This window comes from Brassica napus, chromosome C1 (genome assembly GCF_020379485.1).
Source record: "Brassica napus cultivar Da-Ae chromosome C1, Da-Ae, whole genome shotgun sequence".
Taxonomy (NCBI): Eukaryota; Viridiplantae; Streptophyta; class Magnoliopsida; order Brassicales; family Brassicaceae; genus Brassica; species Brassica napus.
This window is the reverse complement of record NC_063444.1, coordinates 15,713,668-15,735,286: the sequence shown is the minus strand read 5'-3', so window position 1 is coordinate 15,735,286 and position 21,619 is coordinate 15,713,668. Positions and strand designations below refer to the sequence as shown.

The 21,619-nt window shown below is 34.7% G+C and overlaps 3 protein-coding genes and 1 long non-coding RNA gene across 4 annotated transcripts; 1 reads left to right on the top strand and 3 right to left on the bottom strand.

Annotated features, from left to right (window-relative positions):
- The first annotated feature begins 2,915 nt into the window (after positions 1–2,915).
- LOC106432402 lies at positions 2,916–3,416 on the top strand. Its single transcript, XM_013873234.2, has 2 exons — positions 2,916–3,177; positions 3,289–3,416. The coding sequence occupies exons 1-2, from the start codon at positions 2,916–2,918 to the stop codon at positions 3,414–3,416; spliced, it is 390 nt and encodes a 129-aa protein (XP_013728688.2).
- A 12,180-nt stretch (positions 3,417–15,596) lies between these two features.
- On the bottom strand, positions 15,597–16,982 carry LOC106432403. The gene is made up of 3 exons (XR_007317917.1): positions 16,305–16,982; positions 16,125–16,189; positions 15,597–16,036 (listed from the first exon to the last, which is right to left on the bottom strand). It is a non-coding gene; the product is annotated as an uncharacterized LOC106432403 (long non-coding RNA).
- A 401-nt stretch (positions 16,983–17,383) lies between these two features.
- Positions 17,384–18,946, bottom strand: LOC125579838 (putative nuclease HARBI1). Its single transcript, XM_048743711.1, has one exon. It carries the CDS (start codon positions 18,944–18,946, stop codon positions 17,687–17,689), a length of 1,260 nt encoding a protein of 419 aa, XP_048599668.1. The 3' UTR covers positions 17,384–17,686.
- A 1,200-nt stretch (positions 18,947–20,146) lies between these two features.
- Positions 20,147–20,920, bottom strand: LOC111210935 (glutathione S-transferase T3-like). Its single transcript, XM_022711732.1, has one exon. It carries the CDS (start codon positions 20,918–20,920, stop codon positions 20,147–20,149), a length of 774 nt encoding a protein of 257 aa, XP_022567453.1.
- Between the last annotated feature and the right edge of the window lie 699 nt (positions 20,921–21,619).

Below are 21,619 nucleotides of genomic sequence, written 5' to 3'. Positions count from 1 at the left end.
TCTCAATCTAAATATTCAAACCAAACCAATTTATATGTTAATTTTAGGTATTTTGACATATGCTATTCGAATTTATATGTAGTATATTGCTTTGTTTATAGATTTTGAGAAATTTAAAGTATATATATAATGAATTTTAAAAATTTTAAAATAATTTAAATGGGTTATCCGAACCCGCAAAGATCCGAACCGAACCCGAACCAAAATTTAGAAATACCCGAATGGAGCTGAAATCTTTGAACCCGAAAATCTGAAACCCGAATAAACCCGTACCGAACCCGAATGGATACCCGAACGCCTACCCCTAAGTAAAACTAATAAGTTTTTTATTCTTGTCCATTATTTCCAGGAATCCATTATTTCCAGGAATCTTATAATAAGTATTTTTTTTCTACTGACTAATTTATATTTATATAATTCATACGTAATATATCAATATAAATTCATATTATTTTCTCTAACAGGATAGGAATATCAAAAATGTGGAGCGAAAGTCTGGCCGTTGACATTTCACATCATCTCTTCATTTTAACAACATGTGTAATCAAACCAGAAAACGATATCGTATAAACAGCTGTGATGACATAAACTGAATATATATACGTGTACAGTACACGTCATATTTTTGTGCTAGAAATGTAACTATACACTTATCTACTAATAATAACAATTCCAAATAATTCCAAAAACAGCGTGATTTTATAATATTCTCAATTTTTGTTAAAGGTTGTATCTTTTATTATATATTAAGATGTGTTTTTTTATTATTTATTTCAAGAATTGTGTATTAATTAATACGAAGAGTCATGTTTTCCATTGTAAAAGAAAAAATAGTTTTTTTAATTCATACATTTGCGTCTTTTTATTATAACTTTACTCACACCTATTTATTGTATCTTTTCGTTTATAACCGTTTGCGGTTACTAAGGATGTTTCTTTTCGTTATAAAGTTGGATCTGTTATAAATCATTATGTGGATGGCCCATAACCAATGACCATGTCTAGGCCCAGCCGTGGCCTTGCCCAAGAGGAGAGAGAGTCGGCGGCCCAAGAGGAGAGAGATTGGCCGACCTTAGATCTAGGATGTTTCCATTTATCTGTTTTAGATCTTTCCCTATTTCATGTTGTATTAGGTTTTGGATAATTTCCTTTTTCCTATACTTTGTAATCCTTATATAAGGAACCTCAATTACTCATTAATAATACACAGAAACAATTCCCTATTCTTTTACAACACGTTATCAACACGATCGTCTCTAGATCCCTGAGACAAAATCGAAACCTCTCTCTAACCTAAAAGCCAAAACCGGCGACCACAACCCAAAGAAAAAACCCTAAACCCTAATCTTGTTCTTAGTTCATTCAAGAACTCAGAAGATCCCTCTTGAATCCTTGACGTTCTCAGATCACGTTCCAGCTCAGAAGAACCCGTCCAGCTCGCGATCCACACCCGAGACGCGATCGCACACGACCCGCGTCCGAGAGACTCACACCCGAGACAGCCGGCGATCGTCCTCAGCTCGCGTCTGCTACCATCCGCGGCCCGATTGCATCCGCTCGTCCTCTCTCTCTCTCTAAAGGTGGTCCGGTTCTAAATCCCCTACAAACAAAGGTATAAACTTAATCTGAGAACCTAGATTGATCAGAAACCCTAATCCATAAATATGGAAACTTTGATCTTGATCAAAACCCTAAAAACCTACAAGATTAAAATCGGCAATCTCCTAACTTGAAAGATAGAAATCGATTCCTTAGAACTTAAATTGGTTGTTCCTGATTTGATTTTGAGAAACCCTAATTTAGGAATCGAAACCCTAAACACTAAAGGACAGAATTCGATTTTAATTGATTGAATGTTTGATGTTTGAGGTTTTAGGATTGTTAGATTGATTGATTGAAGTAATCTAATCTAGAACTTGAATCCTAAAGGCCTTGAAACCTTTAATTAAACCGGCAGCCTTAGTTTTAAAGTTGAAACCCTAAATTCATAAATCAATTGCTAAGGTTGTTTGCATTACATATGAATTTGAATTGGATTGCATTCACATTGATTAATGAAATCGACCAGCATGTAGAAAACATACGAATTCAAATCTAATTGCATTTAAATTCATATGGCCGTGTGGCATTAATCTTCCTGGTACATGTAGAATCAAATGTTAGGATTGTTCGCACCATGGTCAATTTAGTTTTACACGCCCGATCCTATTGCTTGTCCACATAGCTGTGCGGCTTGTTTGTTCGTACCATGGTCGATTAGATTGATTGTTTTTCATAGATGCGTAAGACAAGTTTGTGGCCGAGCTTGTTATACCATGCGGCCACATGATCACATTGTGAACCTAAATTGAAATGATAATGTGATACAGATGTCGAAAATCTCAAATAGAGACTACGCAGCCCTTAATCTCTCCGGAGATAACTACTTGCAGTGGGCGCTAGATACAAAGATCAGCTTAAGGTCAAAAGGTCTTGGTGATACAATTATCAAGGACAACAATGAGACCAATAAGAATCGGTACAGGGCTATAAGTATTATACGCCATCACCTCTTTGAAGGTCTAAAAGATCAGTACATTACGATGGAAAATCCAATAGAGCTTTAGGATGCTTTACAGCATAGATATGATCACCAGAAAACGGTGTTACTCCCAAAAGCTAGAAATGACTGGAAGAATCTAAGATTCATGGATTATAAGTCAGTGGATGAGTACAATTCGGTCTTGTTTAAGACGGTCTCAATGTTGAGACTTTGTGGTGAAGTAGTAACCGAAGAAGAGTTGCTCGAGAAAACATTCTCTACGTTTCATTCCTCAAACATTATCCTGCAGCAGCAGTACCGAATGAAAGGCTTCGCCACATACACTGATCTGATCTCGTGCCTGCTCCTGGCCGAGGCAAATAATGAGCTCCTGATGAAGAACAGTGAAGCTAGACCTGTCGGATCTGCTCCATTACCAGAGGTCAATGGAGTTGAAAAGAAAAATCCCAACGAGTGCAATTACATCCAGAATGATAAGAGATCACATGGCAAAGGCCGTGGTGGATACATGAACCGTGACAATTACTCGAACGGTCGAGATAGACACTTGGCCGGCCGGAAAGGAAACCACAATAACCGTGGTCGTGGTTCCAATCCCGGCCGTGGCCGAGGCAGATATGGACGAGTTCGAGGCGGTATATCCAAACCGTCTTACTCGACCAAATCCGATTGTCACAGATGTGGGATGAGCAACCATTGGGCCAAGAATTGTAGAACTCCTAAGCACCTATGTGAGCTCTACCAAGAGAGTCTTAAGGACAAGAACCCGGAGGCTCATATGGTTCATGATTCCGGTTATGAGGCTGATAAAGAATCTGATGTTGCAAATGACGACCTGATGGACTTTGAGACTTCTGATTGTCTCAAAGACTAAATTTTCGATACGACTTGTTTTTACTGCTTTATTATTGTTTTATGATTGATTTGGTGTTTTTATTTTTGGTGTTCTGCAACTTTAATAAAATGAAATTTTTGAAGTCTCTGAGAAATGAAATCTTATTTATAGAAATGAATGACGAAATGAGCATACTCGTGGTGGATAGTGGCACAAGTCATACAATTCTTAGAGATAAAAGATATTTCTTAAATCTCACAATGCAAAGTGCAAACGTACACACCATTGCAGGTGTAGCCGGCCTGATTGAAGGTCATGGCCAGGCTTATGTATTGATGCCTAAGGGCATTCATCTAGGGATCAAAAATGCCTTGTATTCCCCAAGCTCTAAAAGGAGTCTATTGAGTTTCAAAGACATAAGATTGAACGGTTTCCATCTTGAAACATGGGAAGAAGGAAATAAAGAATTCCTTAACATAATTTCGATCACCAAAGGCTATAAAAGGATCCTAGAAACCTTACCTGCAATGTCTACTGGCCTATACTATGCAAAGGTCAGTATGATCGAGGCTAATGCCTGCGACAATTTCACTTTATGGCATAACCGGCTTGGCCATCCCGGTACTAACATGATGCGAAAGTTGATGATGAACTCACAAGGGCACACGTTCAAAGGAGTTGTCCCATACAATCTCACATGTGCAGCATGTGCACAAGGGAAACTCATAACTAGGCCGTCACCAGCCAAAGTTAATAAAGAGATTATAAATTTTCTGGAAAGGATTCAGGGAGACATATGTGGACCTATACACCCACCTAGTGGGACATTTCGGTATTTCATGGTCCTGATTGATGCATCGACCAGATGGTCGCATGTCTGCCTACTGTCCACTCGGAACTTAGCATTTGCACGCCTGCTTGCTCAGATAATAAGACTGAGAGCACACTTTCCAGACTTTCCTTTAAAGACTATACGTCTAGACAATGCTGGTGAGTTTACGTCCCAGACGTTTAATGACTATTGTATGTCCATGGGGGTAAGCGTAGAACACTCTGTGGCACATGTACATACGCAGAACGGCTTGGCCGAATCATTCATTAAACGTATCCAGCTGATAGCCAGACCATTGCTCATGCGGTCTCAGCTCCCGGTATCAGCGTGGGGACATGCCGTATTACATGCAGCAGAACTGATTCGCATCAGGCCATCTAGTGAGCATAGATATTCGCCATCCCAGTTATTCACGGGTCATGAGCCAGACGTGTCCCACATCAAAATATTTGGATGTGCCGTCTACATTCCAATTGCTCCACCACAGAGAACGAAAATGGGACCACAAAGGAGGATGAGAATATACGTAGGATATGACTCCCCGAGCATTATAAAGTATCTTGAGCCAACAACCGGTGATTTGTTTAAGGCCAGATACGCAGACTCACAGTTTGATGAGTCCACATATCCGACCTTAGGGGGAGATAACGGCCGGTTGAGCAAAGAAATCGAATGGTCTCGACCATCAATATCTTGGCAAGATCCTCAAACTAAAGAATGTGATATGGAAGTCCAAAAGATTATACATCTTCAAAAGCTAGCTAATCAACTGCCAGAATCATTTGCTGACCCAAATAGAGTGATAAAATCGTATATCCCGGCTTGTAATGCACCAATACGAATAGACGTCCAGAAGGGACAAGGTCAAGTGGCTACAGAGTCTAACCAACGTCTCAAACGTGGTAGACCTATTGGTTCCAAAGATAAACAGCCTCGGAAGTCCAAGAGAGGTGCTGGATCCGAGAGCATCAAGGAAATCGTCCAGAACATTGATGGACCGGCCGAGCCGACCCAGACGGTCGAGCCAAGTGAGCCGGCCATACCAAATGATCCGACCGTTCCAAATGATGGGGTTCGGGACGCCGAATTTCATGGGACACAAGGGCCGGACAATCAAGAGATTTCTATAAACTATATAATGTCTGGAACGAAATGGAACAGAAATGATATCGACGTCGATGATATTTTTTCTTATAAAGTAGCACTTGAGATCATGGAAAAAGATGAGGATCTGGAACCCACGTCCATATATGAATGCATGCAAAGATCAGATTGGATCAAATGGAAAGAAGCTATAAACGTGGAGTTAGAATCATTAAAGAAAAGAGGTATTTTTGGCCCTATAACCGTGACACCTAGAGATGTCAAACCAGTGGGATACAAATGGGTCTTTGTGAGAAAGAGAAATGAGAAAGGAGAAGTAGTGAGATACAAAGCACGGCTTGTAGCACAAGGATTCTCACAGAGACCAGGAATAGATTATGAGGAAACTTATTCCCCTGTGGTGGACGAAACTACATTACGATATTTGATCAGTCTGGCCGTGAAAGAGAAACTTGATCTGCGCCTAATGGATGTAGTAACAGTGTATCTGTACGGTCCACTGGATAATGAAATTCATATGAGAGTTCCAAAGGGTATTGAGCTCAAAGATAAGAAAGGTTCTCGAGAACAGCATTGTATTAAGCTGAATAAAGCCTTATATGGTTTGAAACAATCAGGTCGAATGTGGTACAACCGATTATCAGAGTATCTAATGAAAGAAGGTTATAAGAACGATCCAATAAGTCCATGTATCTTTATAAAGAGATTTGACAGCAAGGGCTTCGTGATTATGTCTGTCTATGTGGACGACCTATGTGATTGGAACCCCTGGAGAGATTTCCCAAACGGTCGAATGTCTAAAGAAAGAATTCGAAATGAAAGACTTAGGAAAAACTAAGTTCTGTTTGGGACTGCAATTTGAGTATGTGGATAATGGAATCCTTGTGCATCAAAAGACATATACAGAAAAGATACTCAAGCAGTTTAATATGGACAAGGCTCATTCCTTGTCAAGTCCTATGGTCGTGAGGTCCTTAGACCTTGAGAAGGATCCATTCGGACCAAAGAAGCCGGACGAGGATATGCTCGGGCCGGAAATACCTTATCTAAGTGCCATTGGAGCCTTAATGTATTTGGCTAGCCATACTAGACCGGACATAAGTTTTGCCGTGAGTTTACTGTCTAGATTCAGTTCATGTCCGACACTTAGGCACTGGAACGGAATAAAACATCTGTTCAGATATCTGCAAGGAACGACCGATCTCGGATTGTTCTATACCGATCGGCCAAAAGAAAGCATGGCCGGATATGCAGATGCTGGGTACTTATCTGACCCACACAATGCTAGATCTCAGACAAGTTATGTGTTCATACACAGTGGGGCTGCAGTAAGTTGGCGTCCACGAAACAAACCTTAGTGGCAACATCCTCTAATCATGCCGAGATCATAGCCATGTATGAAGCAAGCCGAGAGCTTGTTTGGTTGAGGAACATGACCGGCCATATCCTTAAGGAAAGTGGCCTGGCCGTGGGAAAGGAAAAGGAAGAACCAACGATCATCTATGAGGACAATGCAGCTTGTATAGCTCAGCTCAAAGATGGATACGTCAAGGGAGATAGAACAAAACACATCTTGCCTAAGTTCTTCTTCACCCACGACCTGCAGAAGGCTAAAGAAGTTCAAGTGGTTCAGGTTCGGTCCAGTGACAATTCGGCCGATCTGTTCACTAAGTCTCTGCCGACCTCAACGTTCAGGAAGCTGGTTCATCAGATAGGAATGCGCCAGTTGAAGGATCTTCAGTGATGCCTTCATCAGGGGGAGTGTCATGTGTTGTACTCTTTTTCCTGTCTACGGTTTCCACTTTTTCCCACCTTGGGTTTTTGGTTTTCCTAGAGAGGTTTTAATGAGGCAACGTCGTGCATGATACAAACCCATATGGTTATGGCATCCAATGGGGAGTGTTATAAATCATTATGTGGATGGCCCATAACCAATGACCATGTCTAGGCCCAGCCGTGGCCTTGCCCAAGAGGAGAGAGAGTCGGCGGCCCAAGAGGAGAGAGATTGGCCGACCTTAGATCTAGGATGTTTCCATTTATCTGTTTTAAATCTTTTCCTATTTCATGTTGTATTAGGTTTTGGATAATTTCTTTTTTCCTATACTTTGTAATCCTTATATAAGGAACATCTATTACTCATTAATAATACACAGAAACAATTTCCCATTCTTTTACAACAGGATCTTGTCGTTATAAAGTTGTGTCTTTTTTCCTTTATGTCTTTTGAAGTCTATATAATCGGTGTTGTTCACAATTTTTTGCACCATCAAATTATCATAATCTAATATGCATATCTTCGCTCTGTTGTATCTTCAAGCGACTATTAAACAATTTTCTTTTTATTTTCGGCCAACGTTGACCCCAACGATGGTTGTTTTCTCTTTTTATTTACTCTGTTTTTAATACATTTAGATCTCTGGTTACTACCATTAAAATCAGTGGAAGAGGCTAGAGCATCATTATTCATAAAAACCCATAAGGGTTTCTTATTTTTTTTTTCTGATTTAAAAAAAAAATTAAAAAGTAAACCAATCGCGAACCGCCGAGTGTCAATGGGACCCATGAACAGTTGAAAAAACTCACAATTACGGTTTCTTCTTTAGTGACTTTTAGAATCGATTATTCACATTTTTGCGGGACCCAGATCACTAAAAATTCTCTTGTTAACTGCGATAAAGGTGACCTATGAATGAAAATACGATTCATAACGGTGGAGTCATCTTTACACGCATCTTCATATTTCTTCATGTGTTGTTCCAGAGATTAAGAACTACGACTACACGGTTTTTAGATTTTCAGATTTCGTCACGGAGTTGACTAATCTCCAATAATTCAAGTGGTTACTTTTAGTACTCGTCTTTGATGAACACATGCATGGTTTACCATTATCGTTATTCGCGGGTTTTGTCCGGTAAATGCAGTGGGTGGTGACTTTAAGTTCTACAAAACTGTTCTCCGGTGTTTTCCCATTTTCCAATCTTGACAAAGGGATTCGGAATGGAGTTTCCATTGTTTTTATTATTTTTGGAGAATTCACTGGTTATATGGTTCAAAAGATCGTATCAAAGTTTGCTTATGAGGCAGAGGAAATGAAAAAAAAAGGTTCGAGATCGGAGGTGGCATGTTCCTTCATGCATCAGGAGGACCAACTATATATCTATCTATATATATAAAAGAGTGTTTAACTCTCTCCTAGGCTGTCCACGTAGGATTCCAGCTAGGAAAGTCAATGATTATGGGCGCGCCACGTGTCCACTTTTCATTAAAACGAAATCATGTATGGGCTTCGTCTTTGTGACATCGGGAGTTCGTGTCTTGGCAACTGTATATGCTTTTGGGCTATGAATTACAGATTCTGCCTGAGGCCCAACGGTCCATTCTTGGAAACCCTAGATCTAATGCAGCGAAGAAGTGGCATTCGTCTTTTCTCTTCCTTATGCAGCGACTTTGCAACTACTGAACTTCTCATAGATCTCTGAAACGGTTCGAGTTTGTGGCTTTTTCGTGATAACTCCTCCATTAATTCGATCAGCCGTGATGAGGTCTTCAATGCGTTGGTGTGATTTCGGGTATAAATATGTTAGGATTTTTCATCTCGAAATCATCTCTCTGGCTTCTTTCTTTGCTTCCATCTTTGGGTGAAGACGACACATGTCCAGAAGAAAATGAAGATTTAGCGTTAAAGGGAGCTTCATTAGAGAATAAAGGTAGAACATCAAATCCATCTGAATCAGCAACATTCTGTCAGGTGTGTTCGGGAAGTGGCATCCTTTCCTCTCCTTCTCTTCTAAATCGAAAATCATAAATTTCTTTTACAATTCCCTTGATTTTGGAACTAGGTTTCTCCAGATTTCTCTATGTTATCTTTGTGTCAGGATCTGTCTCCGCCTGATTAAAGTGGAAGGCTATATTTGGTATCGGAATAGTTGGATATGTCAAGCTTACGGCGCTGACGCTCAGCAATGCCGCGGTGATGGCTGCTTAACGCATGTTAGATGCGTGTCCTGGTGATGTGGAGTCAACAAGATCATTGTCAAACGTGGAAGGTTTCTGGATTCATCTCCAATTTGGGCTGTAATTTTTTAATTTTTTGGGCTTCTCTTTTATTGTAATTCAAAATCTCATACCAAATGTTGCAATTTCCAAAGAATTAGTATTCCCAATGGGCTAGAATCAATGAAAATTTTCATTGACAAAATAAAATAAAATAGTAAAATTCATTTTATACAAAACTAAAACTATGTGTTGGCCAACAAAACGCTGTAAAGAGTAAAAACAAAATGTATAAAGAATATATGTATATTAATCCATTACATTTTGTTGGGTCTCTTTAGCAGATACTATTAAACTTTACGATAAAATAAATAAAACAAGAAAAAATAGATAAATATCTACGAAAACCATATGATACAAAAGAAATTAATTATAACATCCATGTGGCCCGTCAAACATGACGGCATACCACCAAAAAACATGTTATTGTAGAACCCTTCGAACAAATCTAGATCTTTTTTGTCACTATTTTTAAAACAAATAAACTCTATACTCCAAGGTTTTTTTATAACACACTTAAGAATGTAAACTTATTGTTTCATCTACTATGTATTTAAAGTACTAGGATAATTTTTAGAATCTTTAAAAAAATATATTGGTTTATTTAAACATATATTATGCATTTTATTAAATTAACTATCAAATTGATTAGTAGTGTACAAAAAATAATTTTTCATTTTTAAAAAAAGAAATACTATAAAATTACCTAAAATAATTAATATATATGACAATTAATTATTTTAATTAATAAAGATTTGATAACAATTTTGTATTATCCATCTTTTTTGTTTAATTTTATATTATAAAAAAACTAAACATCCCATTAACTATATAATAAAAATTTTAGTTTTTTCTAACTTATATTTGAATTTTTTTAAATGACTATAAATTACTAAAATTATTAAAAAAATCCTACCTTGAAAATTTGTGAGTAGTGATTTAACTTTATTTTGTTATAACAAGAAATAAATGATATAAAATCATATGGATATAAAATCTCATTTAATAGATATTCAAAAAAAAAAATATATATATATATATATATATTGTTTAAATTAAACTATATACCATATAAAATGCTTAAATATGTTAATTTAAAAATTGCATAACAAGTATTGAAACCTACATTTAATTCCGAATTTGTATTATTTTTTTAAAAAGAAAAATGTCAAAGTACATATCATATGATATGTATTATCATACGACATCCAAAGACAACTATAATATAGAATTTTAACCACACTACATAATTTTTTAATAACTATTATGTTCAAGAAAATAACAATATTATGCAAATACGATTATGACCATTTTTCAAAATTGATTATATATATATATATATTTGAAAATATAGGTGGTACAAGTAAATAAATATATTTAGGACAGGTTGAAGAAAAAACTTCAAAAAATAAATGTTCTAAAACCCTTAAAATTATGAAATTATTGGTTCCAAAGCCAAAGTAATTTTTTTTTGTGTATTTTTAACAATTATTGTACATTAAACATAAATAAGAAAGGTCAAAAAATATTCAGACCATATCTAAAGATTAAATTTATTATTTATTCGTTTTTCTCATTATGTTATACATAGGTTTTAATAATAAAAATAGCAAGTTTTGTTTTTTCTTTGAAACACCCAAAAAAGTTTTTATTATTAAAAAATTTCGTTAAAAAAACAATGAAAATAATTTTAAAATTACCTAACGGCATATATTTTTATAACACACACACATATATATATATATATATAACTATAAATACCATACATATAACAAAAAATATAAGAAAATCTCAGGCGTAGCCCAGGCCGACCCTAGTAAGATATACTTTTATGATTTTAGTTATGAAATCTACCCAAGACCAAACTAGATTTATCTTAATTCAACCCTAATAGTGTTCTATGAGGAGAAAGAAACACTAACCTTGATCATGCTTGATTAGACTTAATATAAATGCAATTCTATCAATTTATCTTCTCCTCTCTTTGGCCTTCAATCCTTTATGATTCCCTTTGATGAACCAAGGAATCTAAACCCTTCTATTCACGTTTATTACGGTGGCTTATACGTTTCGTAATGGTTTTATTACCGACACAAACGTAACTCTTATTGCATATAAGAAAAGTCGATTTTCTCTCTATATTAACCACCAACACACGCGAGCATATACATAGATATGTGTTGTTGTGCCTTTTCGATAATCACACCTTTTCCTTTATACTCTTTCAAGCACAAACAATACTTTCTATCTGATCAACATATTCTCAGCACCATCATACACACACACACACATATATATATATATATAGCACCAATATAGAAGAAGTCATTAATATAGTTTTTAATATTAGAATCTATAACTTTAATGTGAACTTGAACTTTATAAGAATATAAAATATAGGTCATATAAGAATATAAAATATTCTTACACCAACTTTCAATTCTCTATAATCTGAGCCTTGTGAGAATGAAGATGCATGCTTTGAAAAACCTTGCTTACTAATGTTAGGAGAAGTCGCAAGTGACACAAGATCTCTCAGGTTTACATCAAAGCAGTCCAGGATTTTGAAGTCAGGATAATGGTGAAAGTGTTTACGCCTTTTTCGGAATCACGTCGAGTACGACATGATAGATTGTGTTTTGAGTCAAAATTAATTTCACCGCAAGGGTTACTTTATCACCAAATACATTGGTACAGACTAATTGGCAGGGGAGAATCCAGAATATATTATTAGTGGGTGCACATTTTAGTAGATAGATAAATTAGAAGGACATCATAAGTGAATCTAAGTGGGGCATAAAAGATTTTCAATGGGTGCAGAACTCTGTTTTGGTTAAAATTATGGCAAAATTTAAACAAAATTCTTACAAAATATATAACTTTTTTAAAAGAGTGGATGCCCTTGCACCCATAATCGTCAACCTACATTCACCACTGCTAATTGGTATCAATATACTTTCACGGAACCAACATTAGAAGCAACGGGATCAGTTATGCGATTATGAGTTTAAAAGACGTATGAAAAAGAAGGTATGGTAGCAAAATGTATATTATCCTCAATAAAAGAATAAAAGGATAACAGCTTATGTAAAAAATCATTTATATGGTTTTGTTAATAACCTTGGTAATCTTGATTAGTATAAACGAAGGTTTTAGATGTCAAAAAAATTCATCATAATTTTTCAAAGTCCCAAACTATTACAAAAGATAAGTTTTTTAATAAAATTCTGTTAGCAAATTATAACAAACTCATTGTTCATTTTCAAATATCACACTAAAATAAACTATATTGTAATGATTCGATATTTTATAAATTTTCTCTAATATACTAATTTTATTTTAAATTTTATGAAAAGTTTTTTTTTGTTAAATTGTTTTCATTTAACTTTAATTTCTTAGGAATTAGATATATGATTTATTAGTTTAATTACAGAAAACAAATAATAGCAAATGCATGTGAATTTTAAAACTGAAAAATAAAAGAAAATAAAAAATTGTTATTACAGACATTTTGACGATTTAACATTACAAAAAATGTTTTAAAGAGTTGTATCACTTTTAAAAGCGACTTTTCTTTTGCTATATATATATATATACATTTATTCATACTCTTTAGTAATATTAAACCAAAATATATTGCGCAAACAAAAACCAAAATATATTTAAGAGATTGCATTATTTTATCATATTTTATACTTATTAAATTTTTAATAATTTAAAACTATTTTGAAAAAAGTGTTTTCATTTTAACTATATTAATTATAGAAATATTTTTAAACTTTATTTTTAATTTTTTATATATTATTATTAATATAGATTTTTTTCGTAACTTCTGGTGTTAACCATTACAACTGTTAGCTAACCATTGCAATGTTTAGTTATCGAATAGTGCAACCTTTTGTCATTTATATAAGAAGTTGTAGGCATTGACAAACCACCAATACACTAAAAATGTAGAAACTCACTATTAAACGATTTTCAAAAATCTTTGAAGAAACACATATAAACATCAAAACCTTTTTTGTGTTGTTCTTCTATCGTAGCTTAAGATAGGAAAATTTGATTGAAAAACAGATAAACCTCTAAAGTATTTATATTTCAATACCACATCGACTTCAAAAATACTATTTGCTGATTTAACAAAAGTCAGCATGATTTCAATAATGAAATCCATAATTATCAATTTTAATGATTTTATATAATTATTGTGTTAGTTTAATATAATAAGTGTTAGTGTTTTATAAGAACTCTCTTAGAAATTCAAGATGATATTATAAATGAAAAGGTCATATATATCAACATAAGTCTCCATATATTTATTATGATATTCAATCTTCTTAATATTTTTTTCTCTAGAAATAAAGCCGATAAATAATTATGTATAAATAATAACTGTTTTACTAACATAGAAATAGTAATTTTTTTAAAAAAAAGAGTATAAACTAATAATTTTAATATTATCTCTTAGATAGAAATTTTATAAAAAAATTCATGTGAAAATAACTGGATTTTTTCAAGATTGGTTGGAGCTAAATATATCATGTTAAAATTTAAGAAATCTTTTTAAAAGATAGAGACGGAATTGTATGCAATATTTTTTCTATAAAATATAACTGGAACATTAAGGTTTATATATATATATATATTTAATACTTTGCAAATCATATTTTAATTATTAAGATTAATTTAATTATTTATATAATTTGATTATTACTTAAGCATATAGATTTATAAATTATAGATTGTATATGAGTTCCCGTGCTATATTGCACGGGTTCCTTACCTAGTATATATAGTGCAAGTCATGTTTTAAGATGTAGTCGCCAAAACTTGAAAACTCAATTCGTTGCTTCATGTATGACGTACTCCTGATACTTCCTAACAAAGCATGAACTCTTCTACTCTAGTTCATTTCATCACTTGACGACGGGATCTATAAATCACCAATAAGTTCTTACGTGCATGTTTTAAACCAAAAATGTCCCCACGACAAATACGACCAGCATCCACTAGGTTGGGAAACAAAACTTTTAGTTCATATGTCTGGTTTAAATTAGTTTGGGATAAAAAGATGATATCTCTTATATATTAAAGAAAAAACATTGTAATAAATGTGTTCACACTAAACTGGACACATGTCATGTGTAGAAGCATTTTAATAAATGTGTTCATACTAAAATGGACACATGTCATATGTAGAGAGCTTCTCAGTCAAACTCTACATAAATATGTTCACACTATGTACTTTACGTTTTTTTAATATAAAACTCACATGCATGGTTCTTCTTTACGTTAATTTTACTGTTTACGAATAGAGCTGGACAAATTATTCATAAATTTTGATTCGATTCGTTATTCGTTTTGATTCGAACCAAAAAATTCGGATATTCGTTATTCTACGAAACAAATCAAATAATAAAATGCAATATCCGTAAAAAAAAAAAACCACAAATATCAATATTTATAGGAACATATATCCAATTTGATCTGTTATATGCATATATAAACATATATTTAAAGAATTATATATAAGTTATATATAATAGTTTATATAAATTTTACAATATTTTTGTTTTTAAATAATTTCATTTTAAGAATTTTATTTTTCATGTATTAGTTTGAAAAAAATGTCATTTAATATTAATTAACAGTATCTTTATATATTTATCAACCATATTTATATACTTTTACATACACATACATGTGCACATTGACGTGAGCTCCTTATAACTAAGTATTTACCACAACTGAAATATCTAATTTTTTTGGAAGTTAAAATATTTTTTTTCTTAATGCTTCTTTCACTATAGACCAAATTGTAGTAAAATGATTTGTCTTAATAGTTTTTTTTTTCTTTTTTTTAACTATTATCCGTTTAGAAACTATAATATGGAACCATTGGTTCGACATCACGACTGTCTAAGATTCATAACATGAAAACAAACAAATAATAGTAATTTTTGATTATCACAGGAAAAAAAACAAAAACATCAAACATTTTAACCGAACAAACCAAATAACTATTGATTTAAAATGATAGTTATATTTTAGGAAATTAAAAATCAAAAAACAACCTAAAACCGAACTGATATCCAGATTAAACAGCTTAATGTCTCTTTATTAAAAAAATAACGAAACTAATAATCACATTCCGCACAAGGACGGGTTATTACCTAGTAAACCAGTTATCGTTGATCCATTGTATTAATTAGTCTAACATAGGCATAGAGAAACAAACTTTTAATCCACTTTCATAAGTCATATGCATTAAAATCGGAGTACAATTACAAAGAAATGCTTTTCCAATAACATCAAAACAGCTTAAACAAGTAAACAACGACGATAGTGGCCTCACAAGCCAGAGAGACAACACATGCAGAACAAGATAACATTGGAAATGTAGAAAAATACTTGGACGCAAAAGAAAAACGAGAAGAAAATGTTCCATGGATATTTGTACTTAAAAGGCTCATATCTTCTTGAGGAACTCCATGATGTGAGTACCATAGGCTCTGCAGACAACTTGGAAGCCAGAACCTCTGGCTAATGTTCCATACTCCTTTTCAGTCCGTTCTTTGCCTCCGGGGTTGTGAGCCAGCATGAGGCAGTCCATAGCAGTTTTTCGGAAATTTTAAACAGTGTTGGTCGCTCCAATCATGACATTTTTCCACTATCACATGTAAAAAAAAATGTTTGAAATGCATTAATTCTTATAAAGAACTTGTTGTCAGGAATTATAATAGGACTAGTTTACTTACCTTCATGAAGATGTCATCTGCTTTAGGGATATTTAGAGACATATCTCCCCCAATGTGTTCAATACCTGAATCATTCAACAAAACTCAAGCTAAGACATTGAAACATCCACGATGAGTATATATATATATATACTAGGATTCAATGCTTCTCCGAAATAGCAAAAAGGAAAGTACATATACCGGGATAAGAAACAGCTTCCGCAATGACATGAGGGAACATAGACAATCATACGGATTACGGAAAGTGACTTCAATGCCACCACCAGGCACCAACATCAACCGAAAAAATCCCTGAAAGCCTTTGCATGTCTCTAGAATCTTGGTCATGACGATGGTGTAGTTGGACATTCCAAAAACAAGAGTGCATCGAGTGCGACTCCATCTTTGTTCTTAGTGAGGTACTTTGCATACTGGTCCAAATCCGTACAGACGCTCCACGCCGCTATCAGAAAGCTAAAGAACAGAGCAGGTCAAGATGAAGTAAGCCGCAAGCAACCTAAGGATCCGGTGAACCATGATTGGAGTATCAGGGTTTTTGGTCGGAAGATAAGAAGCTACATCCGAGGAGACAGTTGACCCCTAGGGAGAGCAACATTCTTGGATATGATCTCGAGAAGGTCAAGCTCTAGGGCAGATGTAAGAACCATTGAAAGCACGGTGGCACCAGCGGGCTGTATAGCAAAGAGGTTGGCTTCTTCGTCGGAGATTTTTAACCTAAGTGATATGTGTTTCAGCCAAAGATCCCATTATGACTCTGTGTTTTGATTTGACGTTTTTGGGTCTCTGACTTGAAAATGTTGTGAAACTGATGAATGAGAATTAGGGTTGAAAGGCTATCTATTTATACTAAAAGGTAGTCGACCTATACCAACATGGGCATTGAATTATATGTATTTACGGAATTCATTAATTTGGTTCTTCCTTTAGTCACGCAATTGATGTTTCTAAAATAAATCTTAACTATAGGTCAAATACCATTACATAAAACAAATGCAAATATATATATATATATATATATATATATATATATATATATATATATATATATATATATATATATATATATTAAGTTTAACAAGATAGAGGAGAGGTTTTTAGCAAAAAAAAAAAAAAAAAAAAAGATAGAGAGGAAACGGCATGGCTCATGCAACAAAAGTTGGTGAGTCGGACCAATCGACGAACATAAAAATTGTGTTTCTAAGTATTTCATATATACTATCCCAAGGCTTTAAAAGACTTAATGTGTTTATAAAATAATAATATTGCATCTTGTCACTATTCTAAAGTATAAGAGCATGAGCAGTAGTGAACCTCCCTTCGGGTTCATAAGGATTTTTTAATATTTTTTAGTGGGTCCATAAATAGTTATGAATCGGTATTTATTGTTTTGTGCATTAGTGAACTTGAAGAATCAGTTTATAGGAATAAAATAATAATATTTATATTTTTTTAAAAAAAAATCAAATTATTGAAAATACATGAATAAATATTTTAAAACTTTTTTATTCAATACATTAAGAGTAGATTACAGAGAACATACAAACATACAAACATTATTCATCTTAATTACCAAACTTTTGCCATATATTTTCCATTAAATCAGCTTTCAAACGATCATGCTTCTCTGTATCTCGAACTTCTCTGCGAATGCCTAACATATCACCGACATGAATACTTTCTCTCCTTTTCACTTTCGAACTTCTGCTTGACTCTCCTGACTCGAACTCAGATGTATCAATTTGAGCGTATCCGTGTCGTTCGTTCTCTACTATCATATTGTGCAATATGACACAAGTTCTCATTATCTTTCCTATCTTTTCCTTGTCCCATACTAAAGCTGGGGTTTTAACAATTGCAAACCTCGATTGCAATACTCCAAAAGCCCGTTCGACATCTTTTCTGGTGGATTCTTGACGTTCAGGAAATAGCTCTGCTTTAGGACCTTGAGGAAGTGGGATGGATTGGATAAATGTTGCCCAATTCGGATAAATTCCGTCCGTAAGGTAGTAGGCCATACGATAAGTGTGGTTGTTGACCTTGAACTTAATTTTAGGTGCTCGACCTTGTAAGATGTCATCAAAAACTGGTGACCGATCAAGAACATTGATATCGTTGAGGGTACCTGGTAATCCGAAAAAAGCGTGCCATATCCAAAGATCATGTGATGCCACGGCTTCTAAGACAATTGTCGGCTTTCTTGAACCACGTGTGTACTGACCTTTCCAAGCCGTTGGGCAGTTTTTCCACTCCCAATGCATACAATCGATGCTGCCTATCATCCCTGGAAACCCGCGTACCTCTCCAACATCGAGTAATCGTTGAAGATCCTCAGGTGTAGGACTTCGTAGATACTCATCTCCAAACAATTGTATTATTACATTAGTGAAATTTTCGAAACAAAAACGTGATGTACTGTCACCAAGTCGGAGATATTCGTCATATGTATCTCCCGATTGACCATATGCCAGCATACGTATAGCTGCCGTACACTTTTGAAGTGCAGATAGCGCGTTCCTTCCGCAATCATTTCGTCTTTGCTGAAAGTATGGAACTTCATTACTTATACGTTCGACAATGCGAAGGAACAATGGCTTGTTCATTCGAAAACGCCTCCTAAACATTTCCGGTGGGTATGTAGGATTTTCCTTGAAATAATCGTTCCATAGTTGATTGTGTCCTTGTTCCCGATCTCTTTCGATATAAGCTCGTCTATTCGGCTTGTTGGCTTGAACCTCAACTATTGAGTCGATGTAATTATCAACTACTTGGTCGACCATTTCTTCTATAACTTCATCAACTTCATCACTTGATGAGGAAGACATTGTTGATTTTTTCTTCCTAACATGACAAAAGGGGATATAAAAATTGTCATAATTATATAAAATATTTTCATAATCTTTTATTTTTACATTATTCTATAAAAGTTGCCATAATGCTATAAATTATTTTCATAATCTTTTATTTTTACATTATTCTATAAAAGTTGTCATAATGCTATAAATTATTTTCATAATCTTTTATTTTACATGACTCTATCATCTTTTTCATAATATAATTTTTTTTTTACATAATTATATAAAAGTTGTCATAATTATATTTTTTTCGTATTCTATTTGTTTTTTACATACTTGTTGTGGATCCTTGCTATTGTACCTTGTTGTATATTATACCTTGTTGTGGATCCTTGCTATTGTCTCCGTTTGTGAAGATGAAGATGACTGTTGGAAAGAAGTGGTACAAGAGAATCACCTTGCAGAGAAGTGGGAATCACCTCGGTTTCCTTCAGAACTGGTACAAGAGAATCACCTTGGAGGGAAGTGTTATACGAGAATCACCATGGAGAGAAGTGGGAATCACCATGATGAGACATCACGAACTTGATAGAGAGTAAAATTAGAGAGTAAAAAGTAAGAGAAGAGAATGAACTTGATAGAGAGTAAAAAGTAAGAGAAGAGAATGAACTTGAGACATCACGAAGTGGGAAACATTCTTATCTCACTCAATACAAAGACAAGTGCTATAAGAGAATGAACTTGATAGAGAGTAAAAAGTGAGAGAAGTGCTATTTCATAAAATGATACAATGCAAACATATATAGAGAGTTTGAAACCATATTACATCATCCGTGAATCAAGTTGTGACTGACACAATACATAGTACATAATCCGTGAATGAAAATAAGTGTAGCAAGAAACAAAACACTACACTTTCCCATGACCAAAGCTGGTCTAAAGTCCTACTACCCGCAACATACATAAAAAAACAACTAGGCTTCACCTGCAACAACTGCTCACCTCCAACACCTTTACTCCAACCCGTGACCTGCACTTTCTGACCTGAAAAATAAAATAAAACCCAATCAATAATTCAAGAATTTAACCAACAAGTTCAACCAACAATTACATCGAAGCAACAAAGCAAAGCAACTTAAACATATTCTAAGCAAAGCAACCTAAACATTCCATCGAATCAAGCTAAGCAAAGCAACCTAAACAAAGCACCAATACAAGGCACTAACCAACTCAAAGCATTTCACCAATTAGTTTATTCTTAAGGGATTTTTCTTGATCAGAAAGAGTCTCCTCATTTTTGCCAAGGAGACGATCAAGGATCTTTTGTTTCGAAATGTTATTTTTCAGAGCTAGCATGGTTTGTATTTGATCATAAGCTGCTTCATTCCCGTCCTTCTTGCGCTTGGCTGCTTTGCTCGCCGTTACACCAGGAGGCCTCACCTCTTCATCGTCAGGCACCACCTCCGGACATGCTTCCTTCCTCTTCACCGACAACGCGTGTGACCTCCATTTCTGATCAAACCTCAGCTCCCTCCAGCAATGTTCAAGTGTGAACTTATTGTTATAGTCATTTAAGAAGATGTCATGTGAAGCTTTCATGACATCATTCTCATTTTGGCCGCTCGTCTGCTCCTTCAAAGCGGCTTCATGGCAACCCAAAAACTTGCACACCTGCTCATTCACCCTTCCACACCTCTGCTTACATTGACCCCATTCTCTAGGAACGGCGCCAATGAGCTGAGGGCTTGAGTTGAAATACTCCTCTATTCTCTTCCAAAACGCCCATGCCTTCTGCTCATTAGCGACTATGGGATCCTTGCTCGTGTTCAACCAAGCTCTAATGAGCACAAAGTCTTCTTTGACTACCCACTTTCTCCTTTCCAAAGGTTTAACTAACCCGGGCGAGTTACCAACTGCCTCAGCAGAGTCAACGTCTATTGGTGGACTGCTCTGCGAAGCTAAAAGGTTAACAAACCCGGGAGAGTTGAAGGAGAAAGGTTCCATTTTCGTTTGGGTTTGGTTTGTTGTTTATATGTTGTGTGTTTTTAGTTGTGGATTTGCTATGTTTTATAAACAAGTTTTTGCTTTCATTTGAGATAATTAACTACAGCAGAAGAATTAAACAAAGTCTACCTACCACAAGTAGTTCACAAATAGCAGTGAATACACATCAAATCACTGGAAAATATTAACTACACCTAAGTACAATATATAAGTGATCACAGCAACCAACAACTAACAAATAATTAATTATAGATTTTTAAAAGTTGTAGTTAGAGTTCTATGTGTCGTTGTAGTTTACTTGGGTTGTACTTCTAGTTATTGTTGTAGTTATCTTTTAAGCTTTCATAACTTCTAGTTAACTTTCAAAACCAGTTAGCTTTGTATTAAACTACTTAAATAGCTAAACTGGTTATACTAATCAACAATTTGTAACAGCCATTTTCGAACTACATCTAAAGTTTGGTTGAGTCTTACCTTCGATTTTCATTCGAAGCAGACCTTCTCCAACGTAGCAACCTGCACGGTGAGGTTATCTACCTGGTCAGAGAGGATTTTAACCTGATCCTGGAAATGGAAACATCAAACAAAAAGTGTTAGTCACGCAAAACAAACCACAAAAGTATTGAAAAAGTGTTTTGACTAACCTCCAGTCTGTCGATCAGTTTACTGAGATTCGACGTCCCCAACATCACTTGTTCA